Consider the following 15,079-nt stretch of genomic DNA (forward strand, 5'->3'; position numbering starts at 1 on the left):
ACTACCGAAAATTACGAAACTTCGTGACCAGATGATGACGCAACTTTTTTGGGTCTTAACCTCTCTTCCCCTCAACCCCTTCCCCGTTAATATGAGAATAATCCAGAATATTTAAAAGAGATATGGTAAGGGATGGGACATTCATTTTATTGTTGAAACAGGTGTATGTCAGTGTCTAACAAAATGCTCTCCTCCTTTGACGTTCCCTTTCTACCACATATTTAAAGATAACTTTCAACATGCCATTGTAAAGTGCACATGTTATTTGCAAAATTTAGTAAAATTCATAATTGATAAATACGCATGATTACCAGCTGATTAATCATAACCACTAAATACTTAATGGATACAAAAACATGAACATAATTAGAATACAAACTATTTTAAACACTTGCATTAATTTTTTTAACCCTCTAACCCCTAGAAGGGATAAACATGAAACTTCTCCCCAGAATATCCTTGCATAATCCAACAAATAGGTAATGAGAATACTCATGTTTATCAGGTAGAAATTGTCATCTTGATCTAATACCCAATTTGCATAAGCTATCTACAAGGAATTGTGTAGCAGTTTGAGGGGACAATTAAGAAACAGTTTCAAAAGATTGAGAGTTAACTTTTAATTAACAACTGCTCTACATCTGTTGAATGTGATACAGCACAACAACAATAATTTATATTTTTCTTTGATCAAAATTTATTAACAAGCATGATTACTTAGTGAGTAATTATAACCACTAAATAATTAAACAACAAACTAGTTTAAAAACTTGCATTCATTTTTTCACCCTTTGACTCCTAGAAGTGATTAACCCTTTAACTCCCAGATTGAATTTTTAATTCTCCTTACTATCAACCATACAATTCTTATGATGTTAGGTCAGAGAATTTAGTATTGATCAACTAATTAACCCAAAATTGATATTCTTCTTTGGTCTCTTCACTTATCTGGTTGATATTGTATTAATATTGTAGGGAGAAATTCTGTCTGGGTCACTCGTGGCAGTTAAAAGGTTAACAAGAAACTTCTTCCCATAAAATCCTTATGTTATCCAACAAATAGGTAACAAGAATACTCAAATTTATAAACATGCATGATTACTTACTGAGTAATCATAACCACTAAATACTTAATGAATAACAAACATTCACATAATTAAATTACAAACTAGTTTAACCCTTTAACTACCAAGATCTGATTGTTAATCCTCCCCTGTAGCTGCTACACATTTCCTTGTGAATTAGTTATGAGAACTTGGTGCTAGATCAAGATAGCAGCTTCTACCTGATAAGTTTTAATGTTCTCTTTACCTGTTTGCTGGAGAATGTATGGATATTGTAGGTCGAAGTTTTATGTGAATCACCACCGGGAGTTAAAGGGTTAAAAACTTCCATTAATTTTTTTCACCATTTAACTTCTATAAGTGATTAACAAGTAACTTCTCCCCATAATATCCTTACATTATCCAACATCGGACTACTTCTTCAACTTCTTCCTTTGGCAGCCAGTTCTTTTTTCCCTTTTTTTCTTTTCCCCTTTGGCGTTGATTTCCTTTATTTCTTCTTTTTCTACCTTTTCTCCTTCCTCACCTTCCACGCTGGCATCTTCTCTTCTACATTCTCCATCTTTATCTACTCTTGCGTCTTTTTTCTCTTCACTCTTTTGCTTCTTCTTTTCTCTTTTCTCTTTCCTTTCCTTTCTTCTTTTTTCCATTCTCCTTTCCTTTTTATAATGGTCTTGGTGGTCTTCATCTGTCAGTAAAAGTGTTGATGGTTTAATCCCTTTAACAATCAACACCAGGCATCGGTAATGGATTTTACCACCACTTCATTATTGAGGTGATGCAATAAAGAGCATTTTAAGTCTTCTAAGATAATAATTTTGTTCACAAGTTTTGCTAGAAAACCTACCATAAACCTCATCCTTCCTCACCTTACATGCTGGCATCTTCTCTTCTACATTCTCCATCTTTATCTACTCATGCCTCTTTTTTCTCTTCGCTCTTTTGCTTCTTCTTTTCCCTTTTCTCTTTCCTTTCCTTTTTTCTTTTTTTTTTCCATTCTTCTTTCCTTTTTATAATGGTCTTGGTGGTCTTCATCTGTCAGTAAAAGTGATGATGGTTTAATCCCTTTAACAATCAACTCAGGCATTGGTAATAGATTTTACCACCACGTCATTATTGAGGTGATGCAATAAAGAGCATTTTAAGTCTTCTAAGATAATAATTTTGTTCGCAAGTTTTGCTAGAAAACCTACCATAAACCTCATAAAGACAATTCTTACCCTCGACTGTCGTTTGCAGGATTTCCTGTTTGCCTAGTGGCACATTTCCCTTGAAGCAAACCTGCAAAGAAATGAAGGGAAGGGAAATATGCTGCACAAAATGGATAACATGGTGATGAATAATTCAGCTTATAAGCAAATTCATCTGTACAGCATACCTCCCTCAAACATTTCCACTAGAGTAGATACCATTTGCATTGTCTTGCATGTTAATGCTAATGTTATTGTTAGCTTTTATAACAGTGTTACGCAAGTCAATGCCAATGTGTCATCTTCCATAGGGAATGGTGTATCAAAATTACTCTAGGGAAATTCCCTGCCACTCAAAACAAACATACTTAATAAATCCCTTTCTTCTTAAATTTTCATACCTACCATGCAGCTCATTCAAGTATCTCTGGGAGCACTTGATAATAATTGCGTTGAAGGAATTAATGAAATTCAATAATTAAAAGAGAATTTCCCTGTGAGCCTTTTCCCTGTCAAAGGGGAAAAGTCTGGGCAAACTCTCTGATTGTCTTGTCTCTACAAGAGCCTATTCATTCACCAGAAGGGGGAACATTCTTGCCAATCTTATAGTCAGGAGTGAAACAGTCTTTGTCAGTCTCCCCCAAGTGTTGTGGCACTAAGGCCTTGTCCCTGTTTAGGAGAAGATTAGTCTTGTCAGTCTCACCCAGGTGTTACGGCACTAAGGCCTCATCCCTGGTCAAGAGAACAGTCTTGTCCATCTCCCCCAAGTGTCGCGGCACTAAGGCCTCGTCCCTGGTCAGGAGAACAGTCTTGTCAATCTCCCCCAAGTGTCGCGGCACTAAGGCCTCGTCCCTGGTCAGGAGAACAGTCTTGTCCATCTCCCCCAAGTGTCGTGGCACTAGGGCCTCGTCCCTGGTCAGGAGAAGAACAGTCTTGTCAGTCTCCCCCAAGTGTCGCGGCACTAAGGCCTCGTCCCTGGTCAGGAGAACAGTATTGTCAATCTCCCCCAAGTGTCACGGCACTGAGGCCTCGTCCCTGGTCAGGAGAACAGTATTGTCCATCTCCCCCAAGTGTCGCGGCACTGAGGCCTCGTCCCTGGTCAGGAGAAGAACAGTCCAGTCAGTCTCCCCCAAGTGTCGCGGCACTGAGGCCTCGTCCCTGGTCAGGAGAACAGTCTTGTCCATCTCCCCCAAGTGTCGCGGCACTGAGGCCTCGTCCCTGGTCAGGAGAACAGTCTTGTCCATCTCCCCCAAGTGTCGCAGCACTGAGGCCTCGTCCCTGGTCAGGAGAAGAACGGTCTTGTCAGTCTCCCCCAAGTGTCACGGCACTAAGGCCTCATCCCTGGTCAGGAGAATAGTCTTGTCCCTATCCCCCAACGAGTGTCGTGGCAGTAAGGCATTATCCCTGGTCGGGAAACCGGCCTTGTCAGTCTCCCTTGAGTGTGTTGTGGTTTAGGAGAGAAACAATAGTCATTTGTCAAGTGTAAGGTTTTGTTTGTCTGCCTAAGTTGTTGGATTTGCAAGGTTTCCCTTTCCAGGAGAAAATGACAAATCAATTTTTAATTGTGAGGATTTATTTAAATGTTGTCAGGTGATGCTTATCTTGTTCCAGCATGTAATCAATAATAAATTCCAAACTAAGCCCTTAAATGCAGTCAGGTAATGCTTATCTTGTTCCAGCATGTAATTAATAATAAATTCCAAACTAAGCTCTTAATTGAGAACACAGTGTAAAACCAAAAAAGATTCCCTACCTGGTCATCTAGGAGAGCCTTGGCTTCCTCTGGATCCTAAATAGATTTGTGAAGATGTAATTGATATGTTACTGCTGAAATGATTGTTTCGTCTATTAAACCATCTAGCAAAACACCATTTGAAGTATAGGCACTAATTGAATGTATTGTACTGTAATTGAAATTGCGGAGAATATATATTATTCCTAAGTAAAACGTTCGTTTCCTCAGATTGCTCATGCCCAAATTTTCTTCTTTTCTCGTGAAGTTGCAAAGCATCTCGAAGTTGTCGAGCCATGTTACATAATGTGTGGAATATATGATGTAAGATATGCGTTGTGCCGTATACATGACAAAGAAGATGAAAGATAACTAGTTTAAGCTTTTCACAGCTACAATAACAGTAGTGGCGATTACTGGAGTTTTGTTGTGTCTTTACGGACGCTAACAGCCTTTGAAACGTTTGATAAATAACTTCGTGACGATTCTGTACCGTGGAAAGAGGTGTAAGATCGCCCAGCACCAATCAAGAATTTCGGAATTTTTTACACTGATAAATCGAAAAAGACAAGGTACGTTGTTTTAACCATAGTTAGTAGAGGAGACTGGTTATGAAAGTCGGCAATCTTCAGAGCGCGAAACAATAGGGCCGCTTCTGATGTTGAACGTGCCTGTCACGTGATCGCGACGGTGCACAACTTTCAAAGATGGCGGATGCAGGAGACGACTTATTCTTGTTCGGCGATGATTTTGAGGCAATTTTAGACCTTCTTGACGAAGATGAATCACTACAGGAACAATTTTCAACTGTTGGTAGTGAAGTAAGTGCCAATTATATAAACATTCACCCGTACTTAGTCTGTTTCCAAAAGAATTACGGAGTTGTACGCGACTGTGCTGTCACGCCAGCCAAAAAACAGTAAATAAAGCATTGATCCGACGGTTTCGATGATTCTTTTCCCTCTATACTCTAGCAATTTCATAAAAAAGCGTTCAATTTCTTTAGCAGAAGTGCTCTGGATGCTTTAGGTGCTGAATTTGCCCGATTATACTTTGTTTTGAGAAGACTTCACGGGGCCTGCAACGACAACAACAAACTCGATATTGGCAAATGTGTCTTTAGGAAAAAAGACCAGTGACAGTAGATCGTTGAAAGTCGAGGCCTGAAGACTACAATATTATTGAATTATGATTTGATACTTTTTCGTTTTCAGGTCGAATCAACAGAGATCGTGTGCAGCGACTGTGGAAAAAAGAACAAATCAAGAGGAGGCTACCAAAGGCACAGAGCTACAAAGCACAATGCAGATCAAAACGCACATCATTTAACTTTGACGCCAAGCATTCTTGCCGAGATAGTAAACAATGCTTTGAAGAACATTAGTGAAAGGGAAGTGTTTGCAGCAGATCTAAGGAACGAATTAAAACAATATGAGTATGAAGAGCCTGGAGGAGAAAGACAAGAATTCACTGTGATAAAGAAATTATTTGAAGACTATTTCAAAACTGGGAATGCTGAGAAATTCTATGGCAACTACTATGCTCAAGTACCATTGAAATCTACAAACCCACCTTCTGTTCAAACAATGCTGTCAGAGAAAGAACAAGCTGGTCTGCAGTATGTTGGTGGATATGTGTTGCATAACTTGCACAAAAAGTATGCAAGAAAGAACACAACTGAGAGCCAACAGGCAATGGCAATCTTGAGAGCTGGTAAACTGGAGCATGGATATGAGAACCAAAAACTGGTATCGAGTTTAAACCACGGGGGGTTGTGGAACATTACAAAGTATGCACAGAGCATTTTCCTCAAAACAGAGTGTCATTTTAGACAATTAACTTCAGTAAATTCTTTGCAAAAAGTGGATATTGCTGGCATAGTGCATAACACAATAACTGACAGTGCGATATTGTCAAGCTATCAATGTATGGTTTCAGATGCAGAGCTAATACCCAATGTTGAAGTAAGCAACAATGTCTTCCATGCTATTGTATGTTTATATATAAGGGTGCGGTCATTTTCTTGTGCCAAAGACATCATTCAGCGCTACAAAATTAATGCAAAGCAGTCAAAGGGTAAAGCGCTCCGAAAGGAGATCATGAGGAGTCATGAACAAGAAACAGTTAGGCAAGATTAAAATAAAACATTTTATTATCCTAAGTAAAACATGGCATTGTAAAAAATTTGTTAATTATTTTTTATGAATGTTTTAAAACACTTACATGTATCAATTATCAAGAACATTTGAATTAAGAACTGTTCACATACAATGTAAAGCCGAATTTACCATGCCACGAAAAGTCCTGTGCATGACATGTTTAGAGTCCTGGGCCAGGTTGTTAAAAGCTGAGTTAAGATAACCCAGAATTAGTGCAATAGAGAAATTATCCTGGGAAATGCCTTCTGAAGGACAATTATTTTATGTACTATAATAAAGACAAGACACCTAGTTGTTCATGTTGGATTAAAAGTAAAAAAGAATTGTTTTTGTTAGTCATCATGAATTTGAGAGACCTTTTTCCTGGGAACCTTGTAGCAAAAGAGAGTGATACAAAAATACATTAAACTTAAAAATTAATAATATTCGGGGCAGTCACTGAGGGCTGTGGGCTGGGGATTCCCCCTTCCTTCTCCCTGTGCCCAACTACTATAACTAGCATAGAACTGAAATATCTTACTAGTTGTTCAATTCCCTGCCTTATACATTATTTGTTAAAATTTTTCATTGCCCAGCAACCGGTGGTGACTTCTCTGAATATTGCATTCAACATTTAATTTGTTAATGTTGGATTACAAGTAAAAAAAAAAAAATTGTTAGTCATCACGAATTTCAGTTGCCTTATTAAGTTAGATACAGTAATATTTCGAACTGTTCTACGATAGTCCAGGTACAAAGGATGATCTTCAGGTAAATAGGAACCAAATACTTTCACAGTATACGTAAAGCCAAGACTGTCATCCATAATAATTTCCAAACGTGGCAGAACGTACGGATGCACGGTTTTCTTCAGCACAATTTTGTCCTCAAAGATCTTCAGGCTCCAATCACCAAGGCTTTTTAGGCTTTTAACTCGTTGGCAGAGCTCTGAAAATCCCTTGTAGCAGCTGTGTGGTAAAGGCCCCTTGTTACATTTTACAACCGAACGTTCAGGACGTGGTGAAGGCTTGCTGCTTTCATGGCTTTTCTTAGGCATGTTCAGCTTCGGCAAAGCTCCAAATTTGGGCTTATTTTTGGTCATTTTCGCAGATTGATCTATCAAAGAAAAGATAAAATTGTCAAACTTGGAAATAGTCAAACCTAAAACCATATCCACTTTCAGAACGAACTTCAAACAGCAGCAACACTGATCGGTGAAAACTAACTCAAAGCAAATCCGACAATTTAACAAGAAAGTACAGATATGTACTTACATATTTCGATATCTTCGGGCGCAAAATGTTTCTCACAGGTATATATTCTATCGCTCTTCAACTGTTCCCTGAAGTTCTGATCAATTTCTCTTGTCTTTTTTATCTCACCAAGCCATTCGTCTCACCATGTTCCATGAGCTTCGTCTTTTGCCACAGGCAACTTCCAAATACCAATTCCCTTCGTTCTTCTGCACGAACCACAGCCAAATACTGAGCAATTAGCCCCTGGCATAACTTTTATATTTTTTGCGAAATGACAACCATATACTGATGAAAATTACGGAGAAACCTAACACATATCGCACAACTAACAAGAAACTACTCGACGGACGCCATGATCGTTTGATAAATGTGCACTGTCGCGATCACGTGACAAGGCAAAAATCAAAACAAAGACATCGGTCTTTGAAGCTCGCCGACTTTCATAACCAGTCTCCTCTACTAACTATGTTTTAACTGAAGCAAAATTAAAGAACTTAATTAAATCAACGGGTTTATTTGTTTTTCTTAAAGGTTTTGGCGGCTGCAATAATATTTTATTGTCTTATGATGTTATTTCAGTAACAAAGAGGGGAACAGTTGAACCCTACTGGGACTCCTGTTGTGTAAGAAAAAATCAACATAATAGATACAACTTTATGTACGTACCCTCTCGCAGATATCTAGCACCTCCTTGCCCAGAAGGGGATCTTGGTGTTTGACCACGTGCTTTTGTCTCTGCAGAGTAAAATTTAGGGGCACATTCTGTTGTGACCCTGCCCAGTCATACACCTCCTGTTAAGAGATAAATTTCTTTCAAAAATGTCTCTAATGCGAATTGTAACAAGGAAAAATATAAAATAGCATGCAGTGGGTGGGTGCTCCTTTCATTTGGAAAGTGGGTTGCCTTTTAAACTAGAATTAGGGGTCTGGAGCAGCTTTTTTCTTGTCATGTATTGAGGGTACTTCAAATATTCAGTTAAACTGTAAATCAATATAATTCAGTTTTGTTTCCTCTGATCAGGAAGTATTTGTCAATGAAAAGAGGAGATTAATATTTCTAAGTAAGTGACCATGTACATATATAAAATATCTAAATATCTTGAATAAAATGTATTATTGTAAATCCCTAGAAGAGAGAGATGGAAACCTTGTGTTTATCATTCCAATAATTGATCATAAATGTATTCATATAAACCACTCATACACAAGTTACTGTAAATACCTGGAAAAGAGCAGTTGCTTTGAATTTGCGTTTCAGTCGGGTACTGCCATACCGTAGGATTATTGTAATGCCCTCTTTGTCCTCAGACAGTACCCGCTGACCCCTTACCTCTCTTAACTATGAAATTAAAACGGAAAAACATTTCTTATGTTTTGTTCTGCTGAACTTCGTTGACTTTATCCCAAGTAGAGAGGAGGGGGAATTAAAACACCAAAGAGGTCTGTCGGCCAGAAAATAACTGCAGCAATTATCTAGTAATTTTGAGAGGTTACCTTTACAAGCATTGCTGGAGCTGCTATCTATGGAGTCGTTCTTTTGATTCCAATATTCTCTATTCATAGTGATGTAAACTTTTTACCTAATGTTATTGAAAGACTTTTTTCTTTCTTTTATCTCCTGGTTGGTCTTGTAGTATGTAGGCAATATTGGAAATTATTATTTTTAAAAAATGAAAAGTTTTGCTCCTACTCATCACCAAAGACACTAGCATGACATTAAATATTTGATGAACACTCCAGGACATACTTCTCTATGTTCATTGGCCTGGTTTTTCTTTTGACATAAACTTATACTTTTATCATTCATCAATGTCAAAACTTTATGAATTGGCTTTAGTGGAACGCAACATATTGTAAGGATATGTTAGAGACATTTTAGAGGTATGTAATATTATACTATTCACCTCCATATCCATCTTAGTGGTTTGATCCTCCTTTTTATTGCTGACAGAAAAATATAGAACAATTTGCCTCAGTTAGGTACACTTTGAAACCTGGACTGTAAAAGTGGTACATGTAGCATGTTTTTTCTAAAAGTAAGTTAGGTGCTACAAGCAAATTTGGGCCACTGTTTGATTTAATATGGTTCTCTATGACTCGTATATGAGTCATGACAAGTGTCTACTTTATGGGATTAATAATAAAGGAATTTTGTTGAGCTGATTATCTTACCATTTCTTCTTTAAATTCAGAAGGGCCAATTGGCCCTGCTGAATGCAATCTTCAATGTCACCCATGTTGATGTTGGCAAGGGTCTGGCCTAAACAAAACAAGTTATGAACTTTCAAGGAAGAGTGTCTTTCAACATTGCAACTTTTGGTGTTGGCAAGGAAGGTAATCTCAACTACTGCAAAAGATGTTTCCTCTTTTTCCTTGCCAATATCTTGTGTGTCATTTTCATCCTTCTGTCAAGTGCATATTGTATTTTCATTGTGATTGCATGATTGAAAGGGTAAGTGCTGTACTGTGTATGTTTGAAAAGTGCAGATTACAGAAAATGGTAAATAATGTATGTATGAAGGTTACTCTAAAATATGAAAACCTACCTGAAAAACGTTCAACCAGGACTGGCCTGCCAGAGGTCGGTGCCAGGAAAAAAATCTGACTCTCGTCATTATTTAGGCCAAACTTTGATATCACTGAAAAAAGAAAGATTTTTACGAAACTCTCTATGATAAAATAGTAGTATCCATCTGCAATTGATGTAAACTACTTGAACAATAAATAACTTGAGATAATTTTTTTTTTTTTTTTAGTGTAACCGGCGATAACAGCAAACACTGAAATACACCGTGACCAGCGACTCTGTCACGTAATTCCATGGTGTAATTGTCCTGAATACTTCTCACGTCTAAGTGAAGCAGCGATTGCTCGGATTTCTAACTGAAAGGAAAAAAAATGATATTTGGCCGTCACACCTGCCTGTACTACAGTCCCTGTTCATAAGTTTGGAGAGTTCGTGCGAAAAAGGATATCGCATTCGCTTAATAGGTGGACGTCATAACTAGATTGCATAACAACCGCACCCCGAAATAACTTCCTCCATTTTTGCAAGAGGTGCTGCATTTGTATCTTGCACTTTGAAAGCGAGCTCAAAATGTTTGTACATGTCTCTTAGCATCTTGACTTTGAGGCTAGGCAACCTTTCTTCTCTTGCCAACTAGCACACATCATAGATATCAAACAAGTCATGATTGGATGTTTCAGTCGTATCTCATCCATCATTGCGTTCCTCGCCTCTCTCAAACACTATTCGTCTACATCAGACGCGGATGCCTCCATCAAGTGTTAGTCTTCGTCGTCTGCGTCGGTGACGTCATCCGATTCTTGTAGGCAAAATCCCGAGAGGAAACCCTGAATCTGTATGTTGGATAACCACTCTGTTCTATTCTCTCTCCATCTATTGTGCAAGTAGTTCGCATATCCTTTGCTACTTTCTCTGGGTTTGGTTTCTGTCAGTGTCTCATCCAATATTAAATTTCTGTGTCAAGTACTGCTTGACATTTTGCGAAAGCTGTTCAAGAGCCCATCCCATGGGAAGCTGTGAAGCACTTGTCGAGGGTTCTGTGGCCACTGCGACCAGTAAGTCGAACTTTCACCTTCTAATAACAACGACTGAAAGTGATGAACCCACTGCCTCTTCACTTTGTCATAAAGACTTTAAGTTATGCTCGCAGGCACAGGACTTACATGATGAACTAGCTCGTTCATATGGAGGTCAAGGTCGGCCTGGGTCTTAAAATCTTCATCGCAACCAGGTTCAGGGCATTGATGGGAACTACCGTCGTTGGCATCATTGCTTTCTCCTGCTCATGCAATTCGTCAAGCAGTAGTGGGGAAAAGTGGAATCTCCTTCAACAGATCCGTCTTTTTTCTGTAGAAAAATTTCAATTTTAATTTTACTGAATAAACTTTCCAGGCCTAACATTAAACGCTCTCCAAACGCGGAGGCCATCTTGTGTAAACTCAAAGTTGTGTAAGTTGCTGAAATTGGCAAGCTTGTTCATTTATACGGTTGAGTTCTGTTCCTGGACTATACACACTGACGCCGTCGTTCCCCTGACCGGTCTCTCTTTCAATGCGGTATGTATGTTTTTGGCAGAATCGACATTATGGCTTTCGTTGCAGTATCTCCTGATTGACGCTTTTAACGGACACAGATTCCTGTGACACATTTTTTACAGCCTGTGGCTAAGAATCGGATCGCACCTCACGAGTTCGATCCGTGGCGATATCCGAGCTCTCGTAGAGATGATACCAGCTTACTGTTTTGATAGTAACCTGCTTCATCCGATCTTAGGAAGGCCTTTATTATTCCTGAATTTTGTAGTTTTATGGTGACAAAGAGATTTTCTAGGACTGACAGCACTGAAAACCAGTCTTGTTTACAGCTGTTAAGAAGGTGTACGTATCAAGTTACTTCCAGGCTTTCCTCCTGTCTTACAACAACGCTAGCGCTACTCACATGCCAATTGATTCCCCTCTTGGCAAACCATTCTGCCTGTTTTTCCCAGAACTTCATCGCTATGAACTTCATTGTCCAGTCAACTATTAGAAATGTTTCATCTCTCTCTTCAAAGTATCAACAATTTGCCGCTTGTACTGATCCTGGCCCCGGTTGTTCGAAAGCCGATTAGCGCTAACCCACGATTAAATCGCCCTAACCCAAGAATAAAATTTAACCTACGATTAGTTTCTGTTCCTGAAAGCGCGATTAGCACTATCCCAGGGTTAAAATAAAGGTTAACTTTAACACACCTAGCGAGGTGGATTAACTCACTAATCGAGGGAAAACTTTCCCCAAACAAAACAAAATGGCCGACTTATTACTTGGCGGATTAGGCTTAATGCCGGCCCCAAGAAGGAAAGAAAGGACATTTAGGCTACCAGACGACTTTTCCCTGTCCAATTTTACTGATGAAGAATTGAGAAGTCGATATCGTTTTGGCCGAGAGTCCATAGAATTTTTATCTGAGCTCCTTCGCGACGATCTTGAAAGAGATACATCTCGAAACCATGCTTTGTCGACAACTGTGCAAGTCCTTGTAGCGTTGCGCTTTTTCGCCTCCGGAAGCTTTCTTCAAGTTATTGGAGATACTCTGGGCCTGTCAAAGTCATCCGTGTCCCGTATAATCTGTCAAGTTTCGCTTGCCCTTGCACAGAAACGAAGAAACTTCATCAAGTGGCCATCGACCGAAGAGGAGATACTTCAAAACAAACGCGGTTTTTTTACCAAGGGGGGATTTCCTGGGGTGATTGGCTGTGTTGACGGCACTCACATCAAGATTCAGGCACCACATGAAAACGAAAACGATTTTGTCAATCGTAAAGGGTTCCATTCCATAAATGTGCAAGCAATTTGCAATCACAAAGGTAGGTAAAATATTCAAATGTCACAATTAGTGTTCTATAAAAATTGCAAAATAACCTTTGGCAGGGAGGGGTACTCCCCTTATAGAAGGTTCTAGATTGAGATTTCTAGCACACCAGCTGCTATGGGGTTGCATTGTTGGGAGTTACTAGATTGCAGTTTCACATATTCAGGAAAAGGGAGTAGTGATAAAATTTTTTTTTTAAATACTTTTTGAGTCAAATGGTATAGGTGGAGTTTGGTTTGCAAACACACATACAGAAAATTTACCAAAATTATCACACCAATATTTTAGTGATAGTATAAAAAAGTAAAAAACAAGGCAAAAAAGCAAGAAATAATGTGGGATATTTGTGAATATATTGCTCAGCTAATGACCAACAGAGTGCAACAATCAGCAGGGATTTCAAAATGATGCAGTCTCCCAAATTTCAAAAAAAAAAATTAAACAATGAAAAGGTTTTCCAAGTAAACTAAATATTTGTATCAGGTACCCCAGTTCATCATAGACACAATTATTGTTGTTTCTCTTTGCAGTACATTATTGTTATAAACTGAGATGAGATTCTGACAACTGGTCACATAACTTCTTTGCTGTTTTATTTTAGGCATGTTTACCAACATTGTAGCACGATGGCCAGGCAGCACCCATGACAGCTTCATATTTAGGGATTCAAGAATTGGCCAACAACTTAATATCCAACACCAGTCCCTGGAAGATGGTTTACTGTTGGGTGACAGTGGTTACCCTTGCAAGCCGTACCTGATGACCCCTTACCTGAATCCAGTCACTGACAAGCAGCAAGAGTTCAACAGTGCCCACAAAAGAACAAGAGTGGTAATAGAACAAGCCTTTGGCTGGTGGAAGCGAAGGTTCCATCTGCTTCATTCTGAGATCAGAATGAAGCCAGAAAAAGTGTCCATCATTATTGGAGCATGTGCAGTTTTACATAACATTGCAATTCTGAGAAAGGAACCTTTGGATGGCTATGCTGAGGCTGATGATCAACCTAATCTTGTTTGCTTCCGGGGTCCAGAGGATGGCAAGGTCATCCGAGACCACATCTGCAACACCTTTTTCTGACAATTTTTAACTTTTGTATTTCTGCCTGTTTTGCTCTTAATTTAACTTCCCATGAAATATGAAAAATTCATATATGCATTTAAGGGGTTTCTGGTTGAAAAAAACACATTATAATAAGTTTGACTGAAGAATCTGTTTTATTATGTCAAAATACATTTTGAGAACAAAATACATTGTGTATGTTTTATAACAAATTATATGAGAACAACATTTGCCCAAAATATTTCGGCGACTCACGAAAGCGTTACCGGGAAATACGAACCGCGCTAAGAAACAATAAGATTGTAGCATTCGTTCTCCTACCCTCTGAGAAAAAAATTAATGGACATATCAACAAAATTTTTGTTCTAAGTTTTTTTTTTTTTTTAAGCAATATATAAAAGTTGACAAGTTTACCAAAAGGCAGTTAGTTGTAGGGCTCTTACCAAAAGTTGACCCTTGTACCATAATGCAAAACGTCTCGGCCATTTTACTTTTACAATATACATCTGCGTTATCCTTTTAAGCTTCGAAGAAGCTAGTTTTTCGAATTACTTTGAATATAGATTTTAGATATATGAAAATTCACATATTTGCACTATAATATTGAATATTTTAACCCTTTAACTTCATTCATCTTATAGAAGCGATGAAAATCCGTAATAACTGTTCCATATCACTACTCTTGGGAAGTTTGGAGAGCACTCAAGAAGCTAGAGTTGCTCGAGGTGTAGCCTCGATTAACTCTTACGCACCTTTCGTGCTCTCCAAACTTCCCACGTGCTTCATATCGCGATGAACGCACGCTGACGTATGAACCAATTGCTAATTTTAGTGTGAACTCCTATATATATTAATGTTCCCTAGAACCGTTAGGGATCAGTCATTGTTTATCCTCATGGGGAGGGAGCGGGTAGAGTTTTTCTCTAGGGGATCACATCATTTTCAGGGGGAAAGATTGGGGATTATTCGTCGCCAACATAGTATAAAGGGAGTGACTATACAAAATTGACTGCAACGAGGAGGGGGTGAAGGGGGGAGGTTGTTATTAGAATAGTACAGAGTCCTCCGACCCACCCCCAGACGTTAAATAATGAACGCTCCCTGAATTCTACTCGCTATCAATCAGAGAAAGATATTCTCTACAGTTATACTCAGTTAAAGTTGGTTAGCCTCTCTAACAATTTCAAATTAAAACGATGATCAGTAATCTCTTGCGACAGTCACAATGTTCTGTTGAGTTTACACAGTGCCCTTCTGGGATA

General features: G+C 38.7%; 2 protein-coding genes and 1 pseudogene across 3 annotated transcripts; 1 reads left to right on the plus strand and 2 right to left on the minus strand.

Moving 5' to 3' along the window:
* Positions 1-1,440: 1,440 nt before the first annotated feature.
* Positions 1,441-10,015, minus strand: LOC113672279 (uncharacterized). Its single transcript, XM_089186582.1, has 9 exons — positions 9,927-10,015; positions 9,553-9,640; positions 9,285-9,324; positions 8,603-8,719; positions 8,047-8,172; positions 4,008-4,043; positions 2,285-2,345; positions 1,934-2,099; positions 1,441-1,752 (listed from the first exon to the last, which is right to left on the minus strand). The coding sequence occupies exons 2-8, from the start codon at positions 9,615-9,617 to the stop codon at positions 1,972-1,974; spliced, it is 573 nt and encodes a 190-aa protein (XP_089042708.1). The 5' UTR covers positions 9,618-9,640; positions 9,927-10,015; the 3' UTR covers positions 1,441-1,752; positions 1,934-1,971.
* On the plus strand, positions 4,582-6,384 carry LOC149037927 (uncharacterized). Its single transcript, XM_089186590.1, has 2 exons — positions 4,582-4,807; positions 5,201-6,384. The coding sequence occupies exons 1-2, from the start codon at positions 4,694-4,696 to the stop codon at positions 6,122-6,124; spliced, it is 1,038 nt and encodes a 345-aa protein (XP_089042716.1). The 5' UTR covers positions 4,582-4,693; the 3' UTR covers positions 6,125-6,384.
* LOC149037928 (uncharacterized) lies at positions 6,116-7,855 on the minus strand (annotated as a pseudogene). The gene is made up of 2 exons (XR_016180849.1): positions 7,399-7,855; positions 6,116-7,240 (listed from the first exon to the last, which is right to left on the minus strand). The product of XR_016180849.1 is annotated as an uncharacterized LOC149037928 (transcript).
* Positions 10,016-15,079: the final 5,064 nt, after the last annotated feature.

Source organism: Pocillopora damicornis, chromosome 11 (genome assembly GCF_964200805.1).
Source record: "Pocillopora damicornis chromosome 11, jaPocDami1.2, whole genome shotgun sequence".
Lineage (NCBI taxonomy): Eukaryota > Metazoa > Cnidaria > Anthozoa > Scleractinia > Pocilloporidae > Pocillopora > Pocillopora damicornis.